Genomic DNA, 27065 nt, shown 5'->3' with positions numbered 1-27065 from the left:
CGTTCTGGCTGTGGCTCATCACCACAGAGACAGCTGCAGTTATTTCTGCTGAGTACTCAGGAATCATGGTGTCAGCCTCTGAATAATTGCACTTTTTGTTGCTGTTTCTTTCCTTGTAGAGACTTAAAGCCTGAGAATATTCTCCTCGATGATCGTGGTAAGTGCAAGCCTTTGACGTCTAACGCATAGACTGTTAGAGGGACTTGGAGACAGAAAGTTTACGTGGACTTAGCCAGTTAATACAGAATAGAAACAACAACAAAAAAGAGAAACTCTTCAGTATGTGTTCTTTAAAAAAGTAAAATAGAGACAATGTCATTCCCCCACATGTAGGCAAGAAGCAGACATGGTCTAATCTTCAGTTAAGGTTGAGTTGTAGAAGCGTATTAGAGTAAACTCAAAGTGAGAACTTTCCCCTCTCCTCTTTCTGGCAGTTGACCATCGTCTGGCTTTATTCCTTTGGTTTTATCTCCGTGCCCCCTAAACATTGTCATGCTGCCCTTCGTACTGCCTGCTTGTCACAGAGCATGTGTCACAGAGCAGGGCTCCAGATGTCTGCTTAGGGACCCTGTGGCTGTGGGCCAACAGCATGGGTGCCCACTCAGCCCTGGTGTCCCAGGGTGACAGTCCTGCCTGAAACGCAGTCAAGGGTGCCACTGTGGGATGGCTGGCTATGCTCTCCCAGAACCCACAGCGGTTTGGGAGGGGGCTTCTCTCAGTGATTCTTCTGGGTTGGGAAGGGTCTTAGCACCGTGGAGAGGCTGAGATGTGGCCACAGGGGCTTCTGAGAGGGAGAAGAGAACAGGTGTCCAAGGCCGAGTCCTGAGGGCAGGCACGGAGCACTCTGAATGCCCGGCTCCCTGTGCACCTCTGCCCAACGTGCACTTTTTAATTTAACTTGTGCCTGGAACTCCCACCCTGTATGGGAGGAAAGTACTGGAATTCTCATCTTATGGAAGGTGTTACCAAGATTTGGGAAGTCAACTTGCCCCCAAGCTATGTCACAGCTTTTGGCTCTCAGCCTGTGATTCACGTGTGGTGCCTTGCTGCCAACAGAAGTGGCATTGAAGTGGCTTAAAAAGGGAAGGACGTGCTCTGAATGGGAGCAGAGCAGTCTCCAAGGTATGCTGTGAATTGGGAAAAAGCTGTAGTGTGTGTAGTACACTACCTGCTGTGCAAAAGGAGAGAATTAGTAATGTACGTTTATGTTTGCTTATATTCAGACAGTGCTGAAAAAATGTATACCCATTAGAGGAAAGCAGAAACCTGTATCAAAATTGTAATGCTCAGTATGTACCAAAATGGTTTATGTACCAGTAACAAAATTTATGGTGTTTACAAGTCCATAGAAAGCCGAGTCCTCTGTGTCACTGTATTATTTTGCATGCAGATATTGTTTTCTAGAGTTACATTTTTAATTCATAAGCATAAATAAAATAATTAAAAACATCTATATAGAGGGCTGGGTGTGGTGGCTCATGCCCGTAATCCTAGCAGTCTGGGAGGCTGAGGCAGATGGATCACCTGAGCTCACAGGTTCAAGACCAGCTTGAGCCAGAGCGAGACCTCGTCTCTAAAAATAGCCGGGCGTTGTGGCGGGCACCTGTAGTCTCAGCTACTTTGGAGGCTGAGGCAAGAGGATTGCTTGAGTCATAGACTTTGAGAGTGCTGTCTCAAAAAAAAAAAAAATCTAGATAGGTATGGAATTAGTACTACCCATGAATAATGCTTATTTTTCCTTATTTTTTCCTCAAAACTTTGGGCAAAATGCACCTGTTACAGATGGTAAAAGAGGGTACAATCATTAGGTTTATGTCCTTAATTTTTTTTTTTTTCTTTGAGACAGAGTTTCATTATGTCGCCCTCGGTAGAGTATTGTGGCATCACAGCTCACAGCAACCTCAATCTTGAGCTTAAGCGATTCTCTTGTCTCAGCCTCCCAAGTAGCTGGGACTACAGGCACCCACCACAATGCCTGGCTATTTTTTTTGTTGCAGTTGTCATTGTTTTTTAGCTGGCCCAGGCTGGGTTTGAACCTGCCAGCCTGGGTGTGTGTGGCTGGTGCCGTAACCTCTGTGCTATGGGTGCTGAGCCTATTTTTAATTTTTAGTGATCTAATTTTTAAAATTTTATGATTATGTGAAACATTTATGTGGTTCCAAAGAGAAGACTGAAAGAAGTGAGCATGTTCAGAGATGCCTAGATTCCCTGTCGACCCCCAACTAATCATTTTAGCTCATTTAAAAAAATTCTTTCACTTACAAACAACATATGTGTTGTTGTAATAGCCATTCCTCATTCCTTTCTTTTCTTTTTTGATATGTGGTTCTTACTATGTTGCCCAGGTTGGCCTTCAACTCCTGGGGTCAAGCAATCTTCCCACCTCAATCCAAGTAGCTGAGACTGCAGAAGTGAATCACCATGCCTGACTAGCTGTTTATAGATTTTTGTAGAGATGGGGTCTCATCATGTTGCCAGGCTATTTTCAAACTCCTAGGCTCAAACAGTCTTCCCACTGTAGCCTCCCGAAGTGCTGGGATTACAGGCATGAACCACCATGCCCAGCCTCTGATTTGCTTTTCCACTTAGTATATAACAGAGATTTTGCTACCACACTCAGTGGAGTTCTCCCTTACCTCTGCTGCAGCTGCCTGCAGGTGAGCCTGCTGTGTGCGCCCAGTCCTCGCTGAGCCTTGGGTGGTTTCACTCCTTTACTACTTCAGCTGGCGCCATCTCCTGTTTCTTCTAGTGATCTTCCAACAGATTCCTGGAGGGGGATGTCCGCATGCAGGGTTGCCAAACCCCACTGGGCTGTGGTCCTAGTCTGAATTTCTGCCTGTTGCCCTACAGCTTTGCCAGAGACCACATTCTCAGCTTTTAGGAGTTTTGTCAGTTTGCTAGGTGGGAATTACCCCGGTTTCCCGAAAATAAGACATACTCCGAAAATAAGACCTACTTACAGGAAAGATAAGACGTTCCCTGAAAATAAGACCTAGCGCATCTTTGGGAGCACACCTTAAAATAAGACACTGTCTTATTTTCGGGGAAACGGTAGTATTTCAACGCCACGGCCTGCTTCCCCGAGTGGGCCTCTCTGGCAGCCAGCTGGGCCACAGGTTGATTCTTCTGTTGGAAGCATAATGGAGGCTGTTTTAAAGTGACTTCAGTGAGTGGTGCCTGTAGTTCAAGGGGTAGAGCGCTGGCCACATGCACTGAGGCTGGCGGGTTTGAACCTGGCCCAGGCCTGCTAAATAACAATGACAACTGCAACAAGAAAATAGCCAGGTGTTGTAGCGCTGTTGTAGCTACTATGTCGCCCTGGGTAGAGTGCCGTCGCATCACAGCTCACAGCAACCTCAAACTCTTGGGCTTAAACAATTCTGTTGCCTCAGCATCCCAAGTAGCCGGGACTACAGGAGCCCACCACAATGCTATTTTTTGGTTGTAGTTGTCATTGTTGTTTGGCAGGCCTGGACTGGATTCAAACTCGCCAGCTCTGGTATATGTGGTTGGTGCCCTAGCCGCTTGAGCTGCAGGCACCAAGCCTGAAATGCTATTTTTCTATCCACAGTAGTTAAGATTATTTTTTCCCAGTTTTCACTGTTGTTAAAATGTCATTGTATGTCCTATGACTTGTGTGATGTGTTTAAACACATGCAGGACACATCCGGATTTCAGACCTTGGCTTAGCTGTGGAGATCCCAGAAGGGCAGACGATTCGAGGACGTGTTGGAACAATTGGCTACATGGGTATGCGGGGGAGCATTTGGGTGGTCCTTGTCCTTTCTGTCTGGATGCCCAAGGGCCTCAGAACATAGGGAAATCTCAACACCAATGGACCTAAAGCTCTGTTTGACCATATTGGTTGATGGTAGAGTGAGGTTTGGAAGTCTGCCTGCTAGTCTGCTCTTTTTTTTTTTTAAAGATGAAGAGTGAAGCTCTAAGTTCTGAGGTCACTCAGCTAGGGGAGGGCAGAATCAGGATGAGGCCACAGGTCGCCCACATTGCCAATGTCTGTCCTGTGCACAGCAGCCTTGCAGACTCCTTGAGAAACCATCCTCTCAGTATGTTCCAAAGGGGATTGTTCCAAAGGTCCGAGGGCAGTGCCAGGTTGAGCCCCATGAGCGGCCTCTGAGGGAAGGCTAGAAGGAGTCCTGTAGGAAGACCCCATGCCTGGCCATTTCTGCTCTCCCCAGCTTCTGGGGGTCTTGACTGACATAGGAAAATATGGCAATGCACTGGAGGCACCGTGGGCATGGCTCTGCATTTAGAGGGAGCACTTCCTGGAGGTGGAGTCTTCCCTGGACTACTATCTCCCATGTTAATGTCACCCTGTGGATATCCAGTTCATCCTATATGAAGAATATAAACATTAAAAAAAAAACACTTTTATTTTTAATGTAATAAATATAATTTACATACCATAAAGGCCACCAGTTTAAAGTGTTTAATTCAGTGGATTTTTGTATGTTTACAGAGTTTGCACGACCATTACCACTGTCTAATTTCATAGCATTTTTTTTTTTATTTTTTTTTTATTTTTTTTTAAATTTTTTTTTTGTAGAGACAGAGTCTCACCTTACCGCCTTCAGTAGAGTGCCATGATGTACACAGGACTCACAGCAACCTCTAGCTCTTGGGCTTCCGCGATTCTCCTGCCTCAGCCTCCCAAGCAGCTGGGATTACAGGCGCCCGCCACAACGCCCGGCTTTTCATAGCATTTTTATCACCTGAGAAAAGAAAGCCTAGACCTATTAGCCATCGCCCATCCCTTACCCTCAGCCCACAGCCCTGATGGCCCGTAACTGACATCCTGGCACTGTGGACTGGTCTATTCTATTTCTTGTCAACAAAATCACAATATTCGATTCTTTGTGTCTGGCTTCTTTCAGTTAACATGATGTTTTTAAGGTTCATCTGTGTTGTAACAAATACTGAATTTATAATGTATTATTTGGAATTAATTCCAAGAAAATTTAAAACCAAAATATAATTTAATTTAAATTTATTTATCAATATAGCCCCTGAAGTTATCAACAATGAACACTACACATTTAGTCCTGACTGGTGGGGACTTGGCTGTCTTATATATGAAATGATTCAGGGGCATACACCATTCAGAAAATTGAAGGAGAAAGTCCGGCGAGAGGAGGTCGATCGGAGAGTCAGGAAGGACACTGAGGAATACTCTGAGAAGTTCTCAGAAGCTACCAGATCCATCTGCAGAATGGTAGGTTGGGTTGTGGAAGTTGGGAGGCTCAATTTCTGCCTCCAGAGTGCTGGGATTACAGTTGTGAGCCACCACACCCCACCTGCATTCCCTTTCTTGTGTTTTCATAAATGAAGCAGCGAGTGTTGGAGCTTGTCACTGAGCTAGGGCATCAGCCTGGCTTTTCTCCTAGCTGGGTCATTCTGCTTGGAATGGGCAGTGTTTAATAGCATTTGGGCCTAACTGCTAGCCACACTCATTCTGAGGCCATCGACTGAGAGTTGCCACATAGGACTCTGTGACAGGACTGCAGGAATGTAAGAGATGTTTATTAGTAATGGTGCCTGCTCTAAGCAGCTCACAGCTTGATCTAAGGTCTCAAACATAAAAATGACCAATAAAAAAAGCAAAATGTGAAGGGTGTCACAAATGGACAGAAACAAGGGCCTGAGGGTTTTGAGGATGAAGAAATCCTTGGGCATTGGAGACGACAGGGAAGAGGGCGGCATGTGAGCAGAGGCCCTGGTTTTGCTGTCAGGGCACAGGGGGTCTCAGCTGACTCCTCTAAGCCCCAGTTTCCCATTTATGAAATGTGGGTCAGAATTAACTTCTGCTGTATAGGATTGGTGGGAAGATAAAATGAACTAATTCATGGGAAGTGTTTAGTAACACGTAGTCCTTAACTACTAAGAGGAGAAGCAATTAACTCTTAAAGAGTGGGCTCAATCCCACCAACAGGGATGGGCAAAGAGGCTGCTGAATGGCAGAGCTGATATAAATGCGGATGCAGGGGTGGGGCTGGGGAGCATCTGCAGGGACAGGTGAATATTTCTTCTTTTACGAAATTGACAGAATTTTGAATGAATACGTCCTTATGTAACTCTTTGACTACATGTAGTTTGGTTTGTGAACTTGATAATTACACCCACAGTTTCATTATCAATAGATTGTTGGAAAGCATCCAATGGCGTTTTGGGTTCTATTCTTGATCGTACTCTTGCTCGAGTCTTCATAATACCAGCTGATTGTTGGCATTCCACCACCACCTGAGCTGGGCCTGGTCTTCTCTTGGGCTCCATATTTTCATTTCTTTTTCTGCATCATCCTCATCTTCTTCCTCTTCACTCAGAGTGAAAAATTTCACGTTTCACCTCTACAAATTCTTGTTCACTGAACTAGTGAAAATATCCTCATTTCCTTCAAAATCAGATACTCTCAGTTCTTCCTCTATCTCAGCTACTGACAAATTACATTGCATCTTCACCATATGTGTGTCTGTATCATGGGGAAACAAGTCATTGCTTGACATAAATGGATTTACACAATTATCAGATATTCTATATTTGCAATCATACATACCTTAATTGTCACCAAACATAAATACATTGCTTACTAACTTCAATATGAAAACACTTAGAAAAAAAGAGAATATGGCCTTTCCTGGAAAAAAGACTGAAATTTGTCACCAATGGTAAGAAAACTGTCAAGTGGCTTTGCACCCATAGCTCAGTGAGTAGGGCCCCGGCCACATACACCGAGTCTGGTGGGTTTGAGCCTAGCCCAGGGCCTGCTGAACAACAATGACAACTGCAACCAAAAAAAATAGCCGGGTGTTGTGGCAGGCGCCTGTAGTCCCAGCTACTTGGGAAGTAGAGACAAGAGAATCACTTGAGCTGAAGAGTTTGAGGTTGCTCTGACGCCATGGCACTCTACCAAGGGTGACATAGTGAAACTCTGTCTTCAAAAAAAAAAAAGAAAAGAAAACCGTCAAGAACTACTGATGTGGCTGGACATGATGACTCATGCTTGTAATCCCAACACTGTGGGAGGCTTAGGCAGATGTATCACCTAAGCACGGGAGTATGAGACCAGCCTGAGCAAGAGTGAGACCCCATCTCTACTAAAAATTGAAAAACTAGCTAGGCCTTATAAAGCATACCTGTAGTCCCAGGTACTCCAGAGGCTGACGCAGGAGGATCTCTTGAGCCCAGGAATTTGAGGTTGAGCTGGGATGCCACAGCACTCTACCCAGGGTGACAGAGTGAGACTGTCTCAAAAAAAAAAAAAAAAGAAGAAGAAGAGGAAATAATGATTTGAGAGTGCTTGCTGACATGCAAAAGTGTCATGGACAGGTGGGTAAGAGTCTTAACAATAAAAGTCATAAACAGTGAAACCACAACTCCCTGCACAGACAAATATACACAGTGGGGTCATTCCCTGACTTCTCCATTGGTAAGCAACTGAATGAACAGGTTAAAATGGTTTCTGGGCTGGGCGAAGTGGCTCACTCCTGTAATCCTAGCACTCTGGGAAGCCAAGGCAGGTGGATTGGCTGAGCTCATGCGTTCGAGACCAGTCTGAGCAAAAGCAAGACCCCTTCTCTACTAAAAATAGAAAAACTGAGGCAAGAGGATTGCTTGAGTCCAAGAGTTGTAGGTTGCTATGAGCTATGATGCCACGGCACTCTACCCAGGGCGATAGCTTGAGACTCTACCTCAAAAATAAAATTAAATAAATAAATAATAAAATAAAATCGTTTCTGGTTATAAATATACTTTCATATCAAAATAGTATTTCTGAAATTCTCAACAGTTTATAGTTCCTTTAAAAATTTCCTAATTTTGGGGCGGCGCCTGTGGCTCAGCGGGTAGGGCGCCGGTCCCATATGCCGGAGGTGGCGGGTTCAAACCCAGCCCCGGCCAAATTAAAAAAAAAAAAAAAAAAAAAAAAAAAATTTCCTAATTTTGGCCAGGCACAGTGGCTCACACCTATAGTTCTAGCACTCTGGGAGGCCAAGGCAGTAGATTGCCTGAGTTCAGGAGTTTGAGACCAACCTGAACAAGAGAGTAAGACCCTGTCGCTACTAAAAACAGAAAAACTAGATGGGCATTGTGGCAAGCACCTGTAGTTTGAGCTAGTCAGGAAGCTGAAACAGGAGGATCTCTTGAGTCCAAGAGTTTGAGGTTGCTATGAGCTATGAGGCTATAGCATTCTACCAAGGGTGACAAAGTGAGACTCTGTCTCAGAAAAAAGAATTCCTTGATTTTTACATGATTAAAAATCATTTTACTTAAAGATTAACGTAGCCAGCCCCTTATTTATTGTGAAGTACCAGGTAAGTCATAAAATCTGAATTAACATGGCATGGTTGACACTTTGAGGTCTTAGTGTTTGTTTAGATGTGTATGTTCTCTGCCATCCCTAATCCTGGTTATTATTTTGGAGGGGGTTTGAGCTTCATTTTTGTCCCAGGAGCTAAACTTTATCCCATGCCCGCCTCTTGCATAGTTACTCACCAAGAACCCACACGAACGGCTGGGCTGCAAGGGTGACGGAGCAGCTGGAGTGAAGCAGCATCCTGTGTTCAAGGACATCAACTTCAGGAGGCTGGAAGCAAACATGCTGGACCCTCCCTTCTGTCCTGACGTGAGTGTGCTGCCAGAGTAGCAGGGTCCCCAGGAATAGTGTCCTTGCAACACAGTTGCTTTAAAGCAGGTACAGAATCACCTGGGGCCTGTACTGTCTTATCATAGCTGGTTCTTTCTCCCTCTCTCATCACCCCCAGCTGCCCACAGCCACTGCAGAACCAGCACAGACCTTCCCGGCAATGCTCTGGCTCCTGGGGCTGGAGTCACTGTCTGCCCTTAGTGCTGGAACCACTGCCCTCCTCAGGAGCCCCAGCACTGCCCTGGGGCCTCGGCCGCCATTCCCAGGGCCCTGCATGTCCAGTTTCCCTCTTTTGGTCTTCGGGCTGGCTTCTCCTCTCTCCTGGTGCTCACCTTTCAACCCTGGACACACCTGTCCAGTCTGTGTGGAATGCTTGTCTGGCTTTGCTTGTTATGAGCTCCTGAGACTGTGTCTGGCCCACACTAAGGACTGTGGAGTGGTCACTGTGCCTCCTCCAGAGTGTGCTGTGGGGATCAAACAAGGTTATGTCTCCAAAGTGCTTACACCAGGCCTGGCACTGTCAGGGCCTGGGGTGCCTGTGGACGGTCGACCCTCAGCTGGTAAGGGTGTGTGAGTGCAAACCGTGCTCTGGGCTCGTCTTCCACAGTTGGCTTCAGGTGCGCCCTACATACAGGAGAGCGAGGTCATTTTGAAGAACAGGATGGAATTAAGATGGATGTACAATCAAAACGTTTTCAGATGTGTGTCTTGTTCAGGACTTGTTAGGCTTGTTTTATATTATAGCAGTAACTGCTGCCTCTCAAAATTTGGGTATTTTCTTCTACTTCTTGAAAAAAAAATTTTTTTTGGGTATTTTCTGAGTGCCTTCTACCTGCCAAACATAACTCTAGGCGTTAAGGCCACAGGGAGAAAAGACGAACAAAGTCCCTGCTGGGGCAGCTGTCCCAGTCTTCGGGGATGTGCAGTAAGACTGACTGACAGGGCGCAGGGAGTGCAGGACCAGGCCTGGCGCTGCTGGGTCAGGAACAGGGAAGGTAGGCCCTGGCAGTCCCTGAGCTGAGCTCCACGTAGCAGACCCTGCTAAGGGGCAGGGGCTCTGGGGCAGGCCACCTCAGACACTTGTGCATGTCCTCCTTTGAGAGATCTCATGAGCCCTAGAGCCAGTCCTCAGGGGGCTCTCAGCAACACAGTGGGATTCCTTTGTAGAATTAAGTATCTTGGTTGTGGGACAGCATGGAGTTTGGGCCTTTGACCTGGAGTGAAATATTGGGATTCCTTCCCCTGGACTGTCCTCTGCCAGCTCACTTCTACTCCTTGCCTTTCAAAGCTGTATGAATGGCTAGCAGCCACTCTCAGAGCCAACTGGGGACCCACAGGGCCTCACTGCCTTGATTACAGCACTTACTGTGGTGTGCAGGCTCTGGCCATGGGTAAGATGCTTTCCCAGAAATGCAGGCCGCCTCTCGCAGGAGCAGATGAGCCCTGGAGCTCTGTGCTTTTTGTTCCTTCACCCCCGAAGTGCAAGCAGCTGCACCGGCAGGGGTGGCGGCCCAGCCTTGGTGACCCCTCAGCTCTCCCTGGCCACTAGCCTTACCCTTGGCCTGAGGAACATGGACCTGGGCTCCTGTCCCAACTGGGGACTGTGGGCCTGGAGCCCAGGGTTTGGCCCTGCCTCATAAGATGAGCCAGCAGGGAGTGGATGAGCAGCTGCCACTCAGACGCCGGGGTGGGAGGCAGGGGTTACCAGAAGTCGCACAGCAGTGGCCTTCCCCCCAGCACTGCTCTTCAGTCTGTGCTGCATCTTCTGATAAGAGTGGCTCACCCCACCCTCCTTGTTTGTAATCCTTTTGCCACTATAGAAGAGAGAAGGGTGTGGTCCTCAGAGGGGCAAGGGTGTGTGTGAGACAGAGAAGGGAGTGTGTGTGCAGCAGAAGCCGGGGCACACAGGGTCTTAGGGGGCAGAGGAAGAGCTGAAAGCTGCCTTGTTAGAGGATGTGCTCTGTGAATTAGGACACCATTCAAATGAGGGGCTCAGCAGAGAAACAAAGTGTGCACTGATGTCACCGGCATTTTGCTCTTCATAACTGTGGGACCCCAGATTTGTCAGCTCACAGGTGGTCATCTCTCTGTTCTTGTTGGCAGCCCAAAGCAGTGTACTGTAAGGATGTCTTGGACATTGGGCATTTCTCCACGGTCAGAGGAGTCTACCTGGACACCACAGACAAGAACTTCTATGCTCAGTTTGTTACGGGGTGTGTCTCCATCCCCTGGCAGAATGAGGTATTAGCCTTCCCAGCATAGCAGGTTTCTGTTCCAACAATGAGGAGGGAAAGACTCTGTGTGGAGGAGGAGGTAAAATTACGCAAGAGTTCGACCATGGAACTAGGCCAAGCCAAGGGCCAGGTCCACAACTGGGCAGAAGTCTGGCTGCCGCTGGTCCCAGACTGGAAGTGGACAGGAGGTGGACCCCTGGGCCTGTGGGGGCCTGCCAGCTACCCCTGAGTCCTGGTCCCTAAGCAGGGCTGGTGGCAGCCACAGTTCCCACATAGTTCACTGCTCTGGGGCTATGCTTAGAGATGGGGCAGAGGAGACCATACCACTTACCCTAGGACACGGTCAGGGCCAGAGACGTAGGCATGCAGGAAGGGAGAGCCAAGGTCAGCAGGGCCTGGGCACTCCAAGGCACCAGCTGGAGCCTGGGGCCCGAATTGGAGTGATGATGTTGGAAGACACTGACTGACCCTGCGATGTCCCTCCATGCCTTCCCTATCCTGCTGATCTGTATGTGCAGATGATCGAGTCTGGATGTTTCAAGGACATCAGTGAAAGTGGAAGTGATGAAAATTTGCAGTCAGATCTAGAAGAGAAGCAGCTTGTCCAGGTCCCCAAACCAAAGAGAGGCTTCTTCTATCGACTCTTCAGGCGTGGGGTAAAAAACCCTAAAAAACCCTGTCATGTGTCAGAAAAAATGTTTTGCTAAGGTGAAACATAGTACTTTCTTTTCTTTTGCAATGTTTCATATAAGGACTTCCCATTGCTCCAGAGCATGTGGAGCTGTGTAGAGCCCAGCCTGCATGAAGTCTGTTCTAAGCCCAAGCAAAGTGGCCAAGCAGCATTCACAACAGGGTCCTGCGCTAAGGGGAATGTTTTAAGCGAGGCTCAGAAATTGGCATCTTGTAAATGATCAAACAACACACATCATTTAAATCTGTACATGTTCTGGTTTTTTAAACAATTCTGCCTGGTGACACCTTCTGATTCTTAAAGCTGCTGTCATAGTCCACCTGCACAGTGAAAGCCGATTCCTTTCTGGACATGGCATAGTTTGGAGAGACTTTCTGTAGTAGCATTAAATTTAGAAAAATGTTTCTCAAGCAGAGTTTTTCCACTTGGATTAGTAGATTATCCTTTCCTTGTGCCTTGCAGATTCTTGAGGAGTTTGTTCAGAGGTTGTCTATTTACTAACATCCTAATCCATCTTTTTCTCAGTATAAAAAGCAAGCCTCAGGTGGTTAGAACTTCTCAAAGTGGCACTTGGTGGTGACCACATTTCTCTGAGAACTAACCAAATTATCCTCCCTGCCTCTGTGTGCTGTGAGTCCCTCTTGGAAGCGTTCCTACTGTGCAGGCAAACTTGTTGGTGACAGGACAGAGTTGTGTGGTGACGCAGCCTTTCCTAGTGGAGGGGCCGGTGGGAGCTTTCATGTACTCAGCCACAGACAGTGTGAATTGTTTAAGTTTGCAGCAGTCAATGCCAGGAACAAGACTTCCTGGAGCATATTTTATGTATGTGGGTTAAGCTGACTTCATATCTTGGATAAGGAGAAAATATGTAAGGTCTTTGCATGCCTTAATTAGCATCGCCCCAGCAGCTTTTTAGCTTCTGTCTACATTTAAGGAAGGGAGAGACAGCCTGTGCTGGCAATGCACCTGAGGCAGCTCTGTCTTGCAGGGCTGCCTGACCCCTGGCCGCAGTGAGCAGGACCTGGAGCCCACGCAGTACCAGTACCCCACCGCAGCTGCAGACCTGGCACCAGGAGGGAGCTCCCATGGTGTACCACCTGGCCCTGAATTGTAATAAACATCACAGTTTAAAACGTGCCACAGGAGTTTACAGATTCTTCCACATTAACACCCGGGTTGCTTTTCCACCAAAGCTGGATGGAAGGAAAAGCCCTGAGAGTACCACTGTGGTACCCAGAAACTTCCAAGTGCAGATATCTGGTGTGCTGGGGCATGAAGTCCCAGAGAGAGGAGGGGGAGGCTTGGGGACGAGTGGTGCAGTGTCCTGCCCCATGCCCCAGGTTCCCGGAAGAGAAGGAGGCTGCGCCCACCTTCACCCTGGGCTTTGGGTATCAGAAAGGCTGAGCCCATTGACCTTCTGGCTGTGTCTCCTGGTGGCTAGAATATGCGCCTCGTGCCTCACCAGGATTCCTACTTTTCTGAGGTTGTTGTCTTTGTGGATGTTAATAATTGTTGAGAAATACATGCTCATGGTAAAAATTACAGGAAAGTATAAATAAAAAGCAGGTCAGGTGTGGTGGCTCACACCTGTAGTCCCAGCACTCTGGGAGGCCGAGGCAGGAGGATCCCTTTGAGCTCAGGAGTTTGAGACCAGCTTAAGCAAGAGTGAGACCCTGTCTCTACTAAACCCCCTCTCTACTAAAAATAGAAAAATTAGCTGAGTATCAGGGCAGGGCAGGCGTCTATAGTCACAGCTGCTCAAGAGGCTGAGGCAGGCGGATCCCTTGAGTTTGTGGTTGCTGTGAGCTAGGGTGACACCAAGGCACTTTTAGCCTGGGGGACAGAGCAAAACTGTCTCCAAAAAGAAGAAGAAAAAAGTCACCTTTATCCCACTATGTGTTCACATTGAGCCCTTCTATCCCTTCCTCTGTCCTCGTAGATAGAATTTCTTTTTTTTTTTTTGAGACTGAGTCTCACTTCATCGCCTCGGTAGAGTGCCGTGGCATCACAGCTCACTGGTCTTAGGTGATTCTCTTGCCTCAGCCTCCCGAGTAGCTGGGACTACAGGTGCCTGCCACAACGCCCAGCCATTCCTTTGTTGCAGTTTGGCCGGGGCCAGGCTCGAACCTGCCCTTGGTATACGGGGCCAGCACCCCACTACTGAGCCACAGGTGCTGCCCAACTGTACCCATTTTTAAGGCTTTGGAGACATGATGCCCAATTACCCACTGTGTTCATCTTGGGACTATGCCAAACTTTCCCCTGAACTCTAAAAGTCTTTCTTATTAGTTTTCTTGCCAGGATTATAGTTTCTTCTAAGTATGGCCAAGGCAGTTATGATCTGTTGTGGCCATATGTGGTCCCAGTGACCCATAACCACCTTGTATTTTTTTTGCAGTTTTGACCAGGGTTACATTCGAACCTGCCACCCTCGGTATATGGGACCAGCGCCCTACTCCTTGAGCCATAGGCACCACCCCCATAACCACCTTGGGCTGGTTAGAATTTGGTTTAGGAGCATAGAAAACCCCAAATCACCATGGTTCAGACAGAAAAGAAAAAAAAAAGAAGCGTATTACTCTATTACAGATGAAAGAAGTCCACAGATGGTCAGGCTAGGCTGAAATGACAGTTCTACACAGTCATGTGGGCCCCTCTTCCTCCTGGCTCCTTCCCCTGGGGATGTTGCTTTTATTCTCATGACCCAAAATGGCTGCTCAAGCATCAACCAACACATCCCATTCCAAGTAGCAGGTAGAAGGTGCCTCACCCCCCTTTTTGAGACAGTTTCACTATGTCACCCTTGGTAGAGTGCCCTGTTATAACAGCTCGCAGCAACCTCAAACTCTTGGGCTTAAGAGATTCTCTTGCCTCAGTCTCCCAAGTAGCTGGGACTATGGGCGCCTGCCATAATGCCCGGCTATTTTTTTTTTTTTTGTAGAGACAGAGTTTCACTTTATCGCCCAGGATAGATGCCATGGTGTCACACAGCTCATAGCAACCTCCAATTCCTGGGCTTAGGTGATTCCCTAGCCTCAGCCTCCCAAGCAGCTGGGACTAACAGGCACCCGCTACAATGCCTGGCTATTTTTTTGTTGTAGTTTGGCTGGGGCCGGGTTTAAACCCACCACCCTCGGTATTTGGGGCCAGTCACCCTGCCCACTGAGCCACAGGTGCCGGCCCCCCTCCCCCCTTTTTTTTTGGTTGTAGTTGTCATTGTTGTTGGGCAGGCCTGGGCTGGGTTTGAACCCGCCAGCTCTGGTGTATGTGGCTGGTGCCCTAGCCACTGAGCTATAGGCGCTGAGCCAGTGCCCCTTTCTTTTAAACAGACTTTTTTTTTTTTTTTAATGTTAGGCTGATTTATAGGAGCTGCTCTGGGCAGTTACAGTTTGTTTACAATGAGGAGTTATCTAACTCTGAACCAACAGACTTTCTAGAGATAACATTCATTACCTCTGCTGGCATCTCATTGGCCAGAACTTATTTAGTCACATCGCCATAGCTAACTTAAAGGAAAGACAGAAAATGTAGTCTTCTAAATAAGTGGCAAATTGCTCATATAAAAATTAAGATCTTTCTACTGTTATGACTCCTGAAAAACAAAAACAAAAATCAAAGTATTATTACTAAAGAGGAAGGTCAGGCTGGTGTGATGGTGCACTCTTGTAATCCGAGCACTTCGGAGGCTGAGGCAGAGGATCACTTGAGGACAGGAGTTTGAGACCAGCCTAGGCAACATAGTGAGACTCTTGTCTCTCTATAAAAAATAGAAACATTATCTAGGCATGGTGGAGTGTGCTTGTAGTCCCAGCTACTTGAGAGCCTGAGGAGGGAGAATGGGTTGGAACTACAAGTTTGAGGCTGTAGTGAGCTACGATAACATTATTGCACTCCAGTGTGGGTGACAGAGTGAGAAAAAAGAAAACAAAAGGTCAGCACGGCTGTCAGGATGCAACTGTATTACTTATTGTACAGGATGAGTTGCATCCTCTTAAGATTCATATTGAGCTTTAACCCCCAGAACCTCAGAATGTGACTATATTTGGAGACAATTTCTTTAAAGAGGTAAGTAAGGTAAAATGACGCCACTCAGGTGGACCTCTGTCCGATATGAGTGGTGTCCTGTCCTTGTAAAAAGAAGAGATTAGGACAGACACAAAGAGGGAAGACACAGGGAGAAGACGCCACCTGCAACCCAAGGAGAGAGGCCTTCCAAGACACCAACCCTGCAACCACTTAGTCCAGGACCATACAATTGTTTAAGCCACACAGTCTATAGTACTTAGAGCAGCCAGCCCAAGCAAACTAACACACTTACCTGTTGATGTGTTAGAAATCACCACAACACACATGACCCGCACAGTGTCTGCGGGTCAGGAATCTGGGTCCGCTGCTCCCTGCCTCTGACTAGGTGCACTCAGATCCCAGCTATGTCTCACCTGAAAGCTCCACTGGGGAAGGGTCCACACCCACACTCACACTCACCTGGTTTGGCAGAATTCAGTTCTTTGTCGGCTGTGGGATTAAGAACCTCAGTTCTCACTGACTGTTGCCCAGAGGTACCCTTACTTCCTCAACATGTGTGTCTCTCTAGCATGGTAGCCTGCTTCATCAAAGTGTGCAAACCAAGAAGGCGATAGTGTGCCAGCAAGACTGAAGTCAGACTCTTTTGTGACCTGATCATGGAGTGACATTCCATCACATTTGCCGAATCCAAAAGTAGGGAATCTGGGGCCTTCTCATTTCAAGATTGTTCTTTTTTAAGCATCAAAGGAGGAAAGAAAAGCTTCATCTGCTGCACCCCTTTTAATGAAAGGATGTATTCTGTACAATTTGGATTTAGTCAAAAGACTGCACTTAAGGACCAGGAAGACCACAGGTTCCCCACTCCCACTAGATGCAGCGTACACTCAAGTGTGGGGGTCACACCAAGGCCTAGATGCCAGGGGAAAGGGATCACTGGGGCCATCTTACAAGTGGTCTAGCCTTGAGCTCACTTTCATGCCTGCCTGTGTGGGAGCCTGCACTTGCCTTGCCAGGGCCTTTATTAACAGGGAGTGGGAATTAGAGGGTGTTCCTCTGCTGTCCTCCTAAGAAAGGAAGAGTTCTGCCAGTCCCCCTTGGGGACAACACTGGGCCTCTCTTTACCTGACCTCTTCAGTGCAGGAGACTGAGTGGCAGGTGTGGCTGGCCTTGAGTTGGCTTTTGTAGGTTTGTCACCACTGGTATCACCCCACTTCCTGCAGACTGGAGCTGATGGGGCAGCTGGTGCCCCCACAGTCCCTGTCCCTCTTTGCTGCTCATGCCAGCGCCAGCCTGTAGTCCCTGGCCATGAGGAGGCCCCCACAGACCTTTGCTGAGGGCGTCATGTAGGTGTGCCCCCAAAGGACAGAGCAGGGCGCTCTCCCTTGGTGTCCATGCCCCTATGAGGGAGATGTGTCTGTGCAAAGCTCTTTTCACAGCACTAACCACGGCCCAAGGAGGCAGGCATTGACCACCGAGCCTGCCCCAGATCCTCCTGCCTCCTTCCTAGAGGGTCGCCCTACAGGGACCTCTTTGCAGAAGCTCATTCACGTCCCCTCTCCTCCGGCGCCCTCCCATATGCTCCCTGTAGGGCTGTGTGTATGAGATCCCCACCTAGGCCCCCGCCAAGCTAGTGAGCAAACAAGCAGCATCTCCAGATGCAAGCCCCTGCCTACGGCTGTTGCTCCCCTTCGACTTTCGACTTCGTGTCGGGGCTCCGGTCTGCCCCAGCCTTCCTGGTCACTGTCCCTCTCTGACCAGCCCCTCCCCACTGCCCTCTCCTGCACCCCTCCCTGTCCCACTCGTTCCCGTCTCTGTCCAGTTCCTGCACCCCTCCCGGGCTCCCGCACCCTCCTCTCCCTGCCCGCCCCTTCCCCGCCCTTAACCATGGAGCCCCGCCCCTCCTGCGGAGCCCCGCCCCTACACCAGAGACGGGCACGGCGATCACAGCCGCTGCGGGGGCTCTGTGGGATTAAATAACGACGGGCGGGCCGACTGCTAGGTTGGCCACTGGCAGAGCCGTTACGTCGGCCTGTCAATCCCGCCGACCCGACTTGGCCCCGCCTCTACCGCGCAGCGACGCAGGACGCACGGCGCCGCGGGGGCTGCCGGGCCTGTCTAAGATGGCCGGGCGCCTCGGTTCCGCTGCTGTCTGCGGCCGCGAGCCCCATTCATTGCCGCTCTGTTGAGCGGCGCCGCCAGCCGGCTCGAGGACTTTGGGGACGCCCTGCGGGGCAGGAGGCAGCCATGGCGACCCTGGAGAAGCTGATGAAGGCCTTTGAGTCTCTTAAGTCTTTTCAGCAACAGCAACAGCAGCAGCAGCAGCAGCAGCAGCAGCCGCCACCGCCACCGCCGCCACCTCAGCTTCCTCAGCCGCCGCCGCAGGCACAACCGCCGCCGCCCCAGCCGCCCCCGCTGCCGCCGGGCCCGGCGGTGTCTGAGGAGCCGCTGCACCGACCGTGAGTCCGGGCTCGCTGCAGCTCCTCGCCTGGGGGGGACTCCAGCGCTGGCGGGGGCGGGGGCGATGCTAGTCCCGGGTCCCGCGGCCTCCGGGTGACGCCGCACCCCGAGCCCGGGAGGAGACACTCGTGCCTGCCTGCGGCGCCCTCCCCCTACTAACGGCAGCCCTGTCGCCTGGGTCGCGGTCCTTCCGCCGAGCCTGGTTCGGGCCTGTCCCGAGCTCAGCGCGGGAGGCACAGCCCTAGCCCTTTCGTCCCGGGGTGCGAAGAGTTAGGGAGACGCCGAGGCGGGAGGGGCTCTTAACTGTCGGAGAACTTGGAGCCGAGGCGCGTCCCGGGGCTGTGCCCGAGGGGGAGGAGGCGGGACGGGAGCGGGGAGATGCGGGATAGGGATGACATAATGCGTTTAGGACGCCGCGGCGGGAGCGAGGACGCGGCCAATGGGAGAGTTCTTTCGCCAAGTGGCACTTTTTTCTTTATTCTCAGGGCATGTCATGTAGTTAAAGATGGAAGTGGTAGTAACCAAATTTGAAGCATCCCCTGCGACTGGTGAGCTGAAGTCGGTCTGCAGGAATTTGAATGAGTTGTGGTTGGTTGCCAAGTAAGCGGTGAGCTGCTTAGATGGAGAGTATTGACAAGGAAGAAGTAATTACGTTGACTTGAATATTAGTAAGAGGTGACCAGAGTTTATTGAGGGCATGGGGATAAATGAGCTGTACTTTTGCCAGTACTGACGTGAAGATTGCTGGAACTTGGGATGTCCGCAGGCTCCACGGACATCTCAGTTGTGTACAAGCGACATCTCAGGTGTGTACAAGCGACATCTCAGGTGTGTACAAGCGCTTCTGTTTGCTTCCTTGCAGGCATCGGTTACTTTTTGGAAGCTGGGGTCTCTGCTGCCTTGTGCTTGGGAGAGTTTTTGAACAGGAAAGAGATGCTAATAACATCTTCTAGCAGGCCCCAGGGCTTTCCCGGTAAATCTTTGTATGCCGAGTGCTAGGTGGAGGTCAGGAGTGCTGTGCTGTTGGGGGGGCCCTTCTCTCACCTTTCTCTCACCGATGGTCTGGGTGTGTATGCATGGCCTTTGATAAGGACAGTTTTCAGGAAACAGCCCCTCAAAGAATCTTAGTGGGTTAAGACTGATTCATTTTTAGTCATGTTTCTTGTTCTTTGTTTCGGTTATGATCCTTGCTCTGTCCTTAGAGTTTTATTAGGAAATGAGGATTTGGGGGGAATTAATGGCTTCTTTGTTAGAATAAAACTTAGAATAAGGGCGGCACCTGTGGCTCAGTCGGTAAGGCGCTGGCCCCATATACCGAGGGTGGCGGGTTCAAACCCGGCCCCGGCCAAACTGCAACCAAAAAATAGCCGGGCGTTGTGGTGGGCGCCTGTAGTCCCAGCTGCTCGGGAGGCTGAGGCAAGAGAATCTCTTAAGCCCAGGAGTTGGAGGTTGCTGTGAGCTGTGTGAGGCCACAGCACTCTACCGAGGGCCATAAAGTGAGACTCTGTCTCTACAAAAAAAAAAACAACTTAGAATAAAATTTTCTTCTAAAAGGTGAAAAACCTGTTGGATACTGACAGGAGTTTTTAAACAATTTGACATATCTCTGCAGCAGGTACATTCTAATCATTCCAGAGTTTTGTTATAGTGTCTCTGCAGGAGGTGGGTGTCATAGAAGTTCACACATTGCTTGTTTCCTGTAAAAACACTAAGCAGGGCTCTAAGTGAGAAGGAGGATGTTACTGTTGGGCAGCTTGAGACACTTAATCGTTCTAAACATTTGAATTTGCTAATCTTTGGAATATGAGTATCAAAATTTCCTTTGCAGTCTTGACAAAGTAAATAGGTTTTGTTTCATTACTTGAAGGTAATGCATGAGTACCTTATTAAAAATTTTAATGTGTTATTTTTGCTTAAGAAATATATTAACAGGACACAATTCCAAAATTTCAAAAGCCTAATAATAACTAAAATATCTCCCTCTCACCCCTCCCTTCTGAGTACCTAACTTTGTCTCCTGAAGCAGCACTGTTCTACTTCCTCGTGTGTCCTTTCAGATAGAATCTATGCCTATATTAAGATAGATTTAAGATTATTTTAAAACAGTAACAGTTTAGTAACTTTTAAAGATTCTTGGCATGCTCTAAAATCAACTGCATTAGGCTTAATTGTAGTTATTTTTACTTTTATTTCTTTGTAGAGACAGAGTCTCACTTTATCACCCTTTGTAGAGTGCCGTGGCATCACACAGCTCACAACAACCTCCAACTCCTGGGCTTAGGAGATTCTCTTGCCTCAAGCCTCCTGAGTAGCTGGGACCACAGGCGCCCACCACAATGCCTGGCTATTTTTTTGTTGCAGTTTGGCCGTGGCCAAGTTTGAACCCGCCACCCTCAGTATAGGGGGCCGGCACCCTAATTGAGCCACAGGTGCCGGCACCCTAGTTGAGCCACAGGTGCCGCTCAATTGTAGTTATTTTATTTTATTTTTTTGAGATAAGAGTTTCACTATGTTCCCCTTGGTAGAGTGCTATGGCGTCTCAGCTTACAGCAACCTCCAACTCTTGGGCTTAAGCGATTCTCTTGCTTCAGCCTCCCAAGTAGCTGGAACTACCGGCATCCAGGCCCAAAACCCGCCAGCCTGGGTCTATGTGTCTGGTGCCCTGTTCACTGAGCTATAGGTGCCCGGCCTCAATTCTAGTTATTTTAAATAAAATTCATACATACATGTCTGTGTATTTTGCTGTTGAGAAAGCAGGTATTCATTAATTTTGAGTAACTCACTGCTAACAAGTTTGAATCTTGGTGTTATTCTTCATATGCTTCAACTGAAAAGTGCTTTTCCCAAAGTAAGATTGGCCAAGACAGTTTAGAAAGTTATCTGTTCTGTTTTTATGGTTCTTGTGTGCAATGGTGGTGTCTACAGGGTTCACTTTAGGCATGAGTGACTGCATTCTGTTCAGGATGTCAACTGTTGTTCTGTGTGGGGTTGGCTGCAGTCTCAGTGAGACTGGCATGCCTGGAAGGGTCCAACAGTTGCTGTGAGGCAGTTGATGTTTGCCTTCAGATTCCTACCTAGTTTTTCTTGATTTTTTTTTTTGGAAACAGGGTTTTTCTGTCAACCTGGGGTTAGAGTGCACTGGTGTTATTGTCTAACTTTTAACTATTTATCAGTGAATATTTACTGAACATCTACTTTGTGCCTGGCACTGTTCCAGGTTCAAGGCTCATCAGTGAACAAAGTTATACCCTCATGAAGCTTTTATCCTAATGAGGGACACAAACACTAAGCAAGATAAGTAAGATATACAGTATGTTATTTATTATTTTTTTTTTTGTAGAGACAGAGTCTTACTTTATGGCCCTCGGTAGAGTGCTATGGCATCACACAGCTCACAGCAACCTCCAACTCCTGGGCTTAAGCGATTCTCTTGCCTCAGCCTCCCGAGTAGCTGGAACTACAGGCGCCCACCACAACGCCCGGCTATTTTTTGGTTGCAGTTCAGCCGGGGCCGGGTTTGAACCCGCCACCCTCGGTATATGGGGCCGGCGCTTTACCGACTGAGCCACAGGCACCGCCCTACAGTATGTTATTAAGTAAAGGAGGTCAGTGCTGTGTGTGTAAACTTTAAAATAGGTGAAGGAGGAACAGCTAAGCAGATAAGGGTACTAGAATATGTCAGGGTTAATAATTGTTGACATTTTAGATAGGTGTCCAGGGAAGGGTTCCTGAAATCATCTCTTTTGATAAAACCTGAAGAAAGTTAAGGGTCTAGTATGAGGTGTATAGAGAAGGGGTGTTCAGGCAGAGAGAACAGGTACAAAGTCCCCCTGTTTGCAAGGATATCATTTTGGATGTGTGAATTGAGGGGAAGACTTGTAGTAAGAGAGAGGGTCAGACAGGTCAAGGGAATGCCAAGTCAGATCAACACTGCTTGCCTTGAAGGTAGCATAAAGACACTGGCATTTATTTGAGGGAGATGGAATGTCATTGGAGGGTTAAAGCAGAGAAGTAGCATTAGCAAATTCCATTTTAAAATGAACTTTGGCTAGGTGTCATGATACATGCCTGTAATCTCACCTATTTGGGAGGATGACGTAGGAGGATTGCCTGAGCCCAGTGTTCAAAGCTGTCATGAGCTGTGATCCCATCAGTGTACTCCGGGCTGGATGACAGAGCAAGACCTCATTAAAAAAAAAAAAAAATCTAAAAATAACTTTGAAAATAGTGAAGTGGTACATGGCAGAGCCAGGAAACCTGTTAGGAAGCTGTTGCACTGCTTAGATGAGAGGATGATAGATTCTGTTAGAGTGTTGGCAGTGGGCAAGGTAAGGGATGATTGGATTTTTAAGGTAGAACCGACAGTCTTTGTTGATCTCTGCTGAGCATAGTGTAATTTAGCAGTAGTTGGTGTTATTAGTTAGGATTGTATTCAGCTGCAAATAACAGAAAATCCTGTTAGAATAGCTTAAACAGTTTAAGAGTTTATTAGAAGACAAAAATGAGTCTGAAGAAGTTCAGCAATAAGATGAGAGACCCAGGATCTTTCTTACACTTAGCTTATAAGCTCTTGTCCTCTTTTTTTTTTTTTTTTTTGAGGCAGAGTCTTACTCTCCTGCTCTGGCTAGAATGCTGTGGCATCATCATAGCTCACTGGAACCTGAAACTCCTGGGCTCAAGCGATCCTCCTGCCTCAGCCTCCCAGTAGCAGAACTGCATGCATTGGACCACTATGCCTGGCTAATTTTTCTATTTTTTGTGTTGACTGGGGTCTCACTTTTTTTGCTCAGGCTGGTCTCCCATTCCTCACCTCAAGAAATCCTCCTACCTGGGCATCCTAGAGTTGTAGGGTTACGGGTATCAGCACAAGACACCCATTGTCCTCATTCTTTTTTTTTTTTTTTTTTTTTTGTAGAGACAGAGTCTCACTGTACCACCCTCCGGTAGAGTGCCGTGGTGTCACACGGCTCACAGCAACCTCTAACTCTTGGGCTTACGCGATTCTCTTGCCTCATCCTCCCAAGTAGCTGGGACTACGGGCGCCCTGCACAACGCCCGGCTATTTTTTTGTTGCAGTTTGGCCGGGGCTAGGTTTGAACCCGCCACCCTCAGCATACGGTGCCGGCACCCTACTCACTGAGCCACAGGCGCTGCTCCATTGTCCTCATTCTTTACCAGTTTTTAGTTACTTGTATTTTTATTGTTGAATTGTAACACTTCTTTGTGTATTCTGGATACTAGATTATTATCAGATGATTTGCAGAAACTTTCTCCCTTTATGTGGATAATTTTTTCACTTTCTTGATAGTGTGTCCTTTGAAGCACAGAATTTTTCTTTTTCTTTCTTTTTTTTTTTTTTTTTCTGAGACAGACTCTCAGCCTGTCGCCCTGGGTAGAGTGCTGTGGTGTCACAGCTCACAGCAACCTCAAACTCTTGGGCTCAAGTGATTCTCTTGTCTCAGCCTCCCAAGTAGCTGGGACTACCAGGTGCCCGCCACGATGTCCAGCTATTTTTTTTGTTGCAGTTGTCGTCGTTGTTTAGCTGGCCTGGGCTGGGTTTGAACCTGCCAGCTTCCGTGTATGTAGCTGGTTCCCTACCCACTGAGCTACGGGCGCCACCCTGAAACACAAAAGTTTTTATTATTATTATTTTTTTTTTTTTAGAGACAGAGTCTCACTTTATTGCCTTCGGTATAGTGCCGTGGCGTCACAGCTCACAGCAACCTCCAACTCCTGGGCTTAGGCGATTCTCTTGCCTCAGCCTCCCAAGTAGCTGGGACTACAGGCACCTGCCACAACGCCTGGGTATTTTTTTGTCGCAGTTTGGCTGGGGCTGGGTTCAAACCTGCCCTCAGTATATGGGGCCAGTGCCCTACCCACTGAGCCACAGGCACCGCCCAGCACAAAAGTTTTAAATTTTGATTTTGATGATTATCTGTTTTGTCTTTGGCTGCTGTGCTTTAGGTGTCATATCTAAGAAACCATTACTTAATCCAAAGTTACAAAGATTTACTCCTATGTTTCCTTCTAAGAATTTTAGAATTTTACTTGCATTTAAGCCTGATCCATCTGGAGTTAATTTTTGTATATGGTTGAGATAGAGGTCCAACTTCATTCTTTTACATTTGGATATACAGTTGTCCCAGCATTATGTGTTGAAGAGACTATTTTTTTCCCCATTGTATTGTCTTGTACTCTTGTTGAGAATGAATTTTTCATAAAAGTTTAGATTTATTTCTGAACTCTGAATTCTGTCCCATTGGTCTGCATGTCTATTCTATGCCAGTACTATACGGTCTTGATTATTGAAGTTTGTATCCCAGTTTCATTTCATGAAATGTGAATTCTCCAACTTTGTTCTTTTTCAAGATTGATTTGGCTGTGCATGTCTTTTTGGTTCCTTGCATTTCTATATGAATTGTAGGATCAACTTGTCAATTTCTACAGAGAAGTCAGATTGAATTCTAATAGGGACCTTGATGAAGCTGTGAATCAACTTAGAGAGTATTGCCATCTTAACAATATCAAGTCTTTCATCCATGAACATTGACAGACTTTTTATGTAAGTGGTCAGATAGTAAAGAGTTCAGGCTTTGTAGGCACAAAGTCTCTGGTGCAGCTATTCAGCCCTGCCATTGTGGCACAGAGGCAGCCATAAACAATATGTAAATGAAGAAGTGTGGCTGTGTTCAAATAAAATTTTATTAAAGAGAATGAAATTTTCATATGTCATGAAATATTCTTTGATTTTCTTTTTGATCAACCATTTAAAAACATACTTCTTGGCCGGGCGTGGTGGCTCATGCCTGTAGTCCCAGCACTGTGGGAGGCCGAGGCAGGTGGATTGTCTGAGCTCAGAGGTTCAAGACCAGTATGAGCAGCAGTGAGCCAGAGTAAGGCCCCGTCTCTACTAACAACATCAAAAACAGCCAGCACCGCCAGAGGAAGAAGAAAATGAACAAAAAAGAAGGAGTACTTCAAACAAACAAGAATGAACAAGCAAACTGAAATTAAAAAAAAAACAAACATACTTCTTGTAAACTGAGCAAAAACAGGCAGGCTATTTTAATATAAATTAAAATACAATAGGGCCACCTTTGGGAAGCATTTCTTTTTTGGCAGCTCTTTTATTAGCTGTATTAAAAAATTATGGAAGTTGGCTTGGCGCTCGTAGCACAGTGGTTACAGCACCAGCCACATACACTGAGGGTGGCAGGTTTGAACCCGGCCTGGGCCAGCTAACCAACTGCAGCAAAGAAATAGCCGGGCGTTGTGGCGGGCGCCTGTAGTCCCAGCTACTCGGGAGGCTGAGAGAGGCAAGAGAATCGCTTAAGCCCAGGAGTTGGAGGTTGCTGTGAGCTGTGTGATGCCATGGCACTCTACCGAGGGCCATAAAGTGAAACTCTGTCTCTACAAAAAAAAAAAAAAGAATTGCTTGAGCCCAGGAGTTTGAGGTTGCTGTGAGCTATGACGCTACAGCACTCTACCAGGGCAACAGCTTGAGGCTCTGTCTCAAAAAAAAAAAGTAAAAAATAAAAAATTATGAAAGTTAAACATATACATCATAAAAACATCTTCAGTTAGCACAGATGATGGGAAACAAAACCCTTTTCTCAGTTTAATCTCTTAGTCTCACTCCCTAAATACAAAGTTATTTCTGTGTCGTCTTCCTGGATTATTAAATGCATGTCCAAGAATTTAAATGTGTCCTTCTTGTTTGCATAACTGAGATCACACCACATATATATTTTTTCCCTTAGCAACATGTCATAGACATTGTTCCATAGCAGCACTATACTTTTACTTTCTATTAATTGCTATATAATATATATATTTTGAGACAGAGTCTCATCATGTCACCCTTGGTTGAGTGCCATGGCACCACAGCTCAAAGCAACCTCAAAACCCTGGGCTTAAGCAATTCTCTTGTCTCAGCCTCCCAAGCAGCTGGGACTATAGGCACCTGCCACAACACCCGGTTATTTTTTGGTTGTAGTTGTCATTGTTTGGCAGGCCCCCGGCTGAGTTTGAACCTGCCAGCTCCCATGTATGTGGCTGGCTGCTGAGCTTCAGGCGCTGAGCCTGTAGCATATCTTTTTAAAAGAGGACTTTTGGAGATCCAAAGGCAGAGGTCTGACATAGGCCTGCCTTTGGGATGTGCTAGTGACTGTTCTTTCACCTCCATTCCCTCCAGGTGAGCCAGCTACTTGGTAAACTACCTTTGAATGGGTTCATATTCAAAACGTTGTTATTCAGACAAGAAGAAAAAATAAAACACCTTTAAGGCACTATTTAATACTGTGTTGGATTGGATTAGCTTGTGTGTTAGAGTAAATGCTGGAGACCTGTAGATGGAGGTCCTTTCCGTCACAGTGTTGTCTCAGGGCTAGCAGTTCGGTATCATTTGGGAGCTTGGAGAAGTATAGTCCCTGCCCTACTAAGACCTACCATATTGAAGTCTACATTTGAACATATTCAGCCAGTGATTTACATGAACATTCTAGCCTGAGACGCTCTACAATGGGTGCACAGGCCTTATCCTTGCTGTTGCTTGGTGCTGTAATAATGGAACCACTTGGGCGGGAAGACCTGTGTTGCTTGTTGTTGTCTGGGTGTAGCTGAGACGATGTAACTTGCCATGGACATTGGGCATTTGGTAGCTGCGACAGGTGATCTGAGGTAAACTGGAAGGATCCCTTTTACTCAAATGCCTACTGTGTGCCAGGCAGGGTCCTGGGCCCTGTGGTTGGTTATAGGAGTGAACTCCATCAGTGATGGAGAAATGAAGGGGGTGGGGGTGCACAGTCTTACTTCATCTTATTTAGGGTAGGAGGGAAAGCTGCACTGAGAAGGTAACACTTGAGTGGAAGGAAGGTGCAAGCCATATGGATGTGGACTGAGAGGGGATAGAAGGAAGAAGGCCAGTGGCTAAAGGAAAATGAGGGGCAGAAATTGGAAGTGATATTGGAGAGGCAGGAAGTTAGAGTAAGGGTCATTCATC

At 47.5% G+C, this 27065-nt stretch overlaps 2 protein-coding genes across 17 annotated transcripts in view; both read left to right on the top strand.

The window, feature by feature from the left end:
• Nucleotides 1-12718, top strand: part of GRK4 (G protein-coupled receptor kinase 4) — a 59152-nt gene extending 46434 nt beyond the window's left edge. For 10 of the 13 annotated variants that reach the window (XM_053577963.1, XM_053577961.1, XM_053577962.1 and 7 more), the window contains 7 exons: nucleotides 120-157; nucleotides 3661-3750; nucleotides 5022-5230; nucleotides 8498-8635; nucleotides 10760-10897; nucleotides 11409-11546; nucleotides 12570-12718. In XM_053577963.1, the coding sequence (XP_053433938.1) occupies nucleotides 120-157; nucleotides 3661-3750; nucleotides 5022-5230; nucleotides 8498-8635; nucleotides 10760-10897; nucleotides 11409-11546; nucleotides 12570-12695 (877 nt within the window). In that variant the 3' untranslated portion in view covers nucleotides 12696-12718. Of the gene's footprint in view, nucleotides 1-119; nucleotides 158-3660; nucleotides 3751-5021; nucleotides 5231-8497; nucleotides 8636-10759; nucleotides 10898-11408; nucleotides 11547-12569 lie in introns of those variants that run through there. The other 3 variants (XM_053577964.1, XM_053577973.1, XM_053577972.1) reach the window with 3 other exon arrangements.
• Nucleotides 12719-17726: 5008 nt separating this feature from the next.
• HTT (huntingtin) overlaps nucleotides 17727-27065 on the top strand; it is a 172619-nt gene continuing 163280 nt past the window's right edge. For all 4 annotated transcript variants that reach the window (XR_008377225.1, XM_053577934.1, XM_053577933.1 and 1 more), the window contains exon 1: nucleotides 17727-18063. Coding sequence is in view for 3 of the 4 variants with exons in the window: in XM_053577934.1 (XP_053433909.1) it covers nucleotides 17852-18063 (212 nt within the window). In the remaining variant the exon portion in view is untranslated. The remainder of the gene's footprint in view (nucleotides 18064-27065) is intronic.

The sequence above is a fragment of the Nycticebus coucang genome, chromosome 23 (assembly GCF_027406575.1).
Source record: "Nycticebus coucang isolate mNycCou1 chromosome 23, mNycCou1.pri, whole genome shotgun sequence".
NCBI lineage: Eukaryota > Metazoa > Chordata > Mammalia > Primates > Lorisidae > Nycticebus > Nycticebus coucang.
Note: the sequence above shows the minus strand (reverse complement) of the source record. Positions and strands in the feature narration are given on the sequence as shown.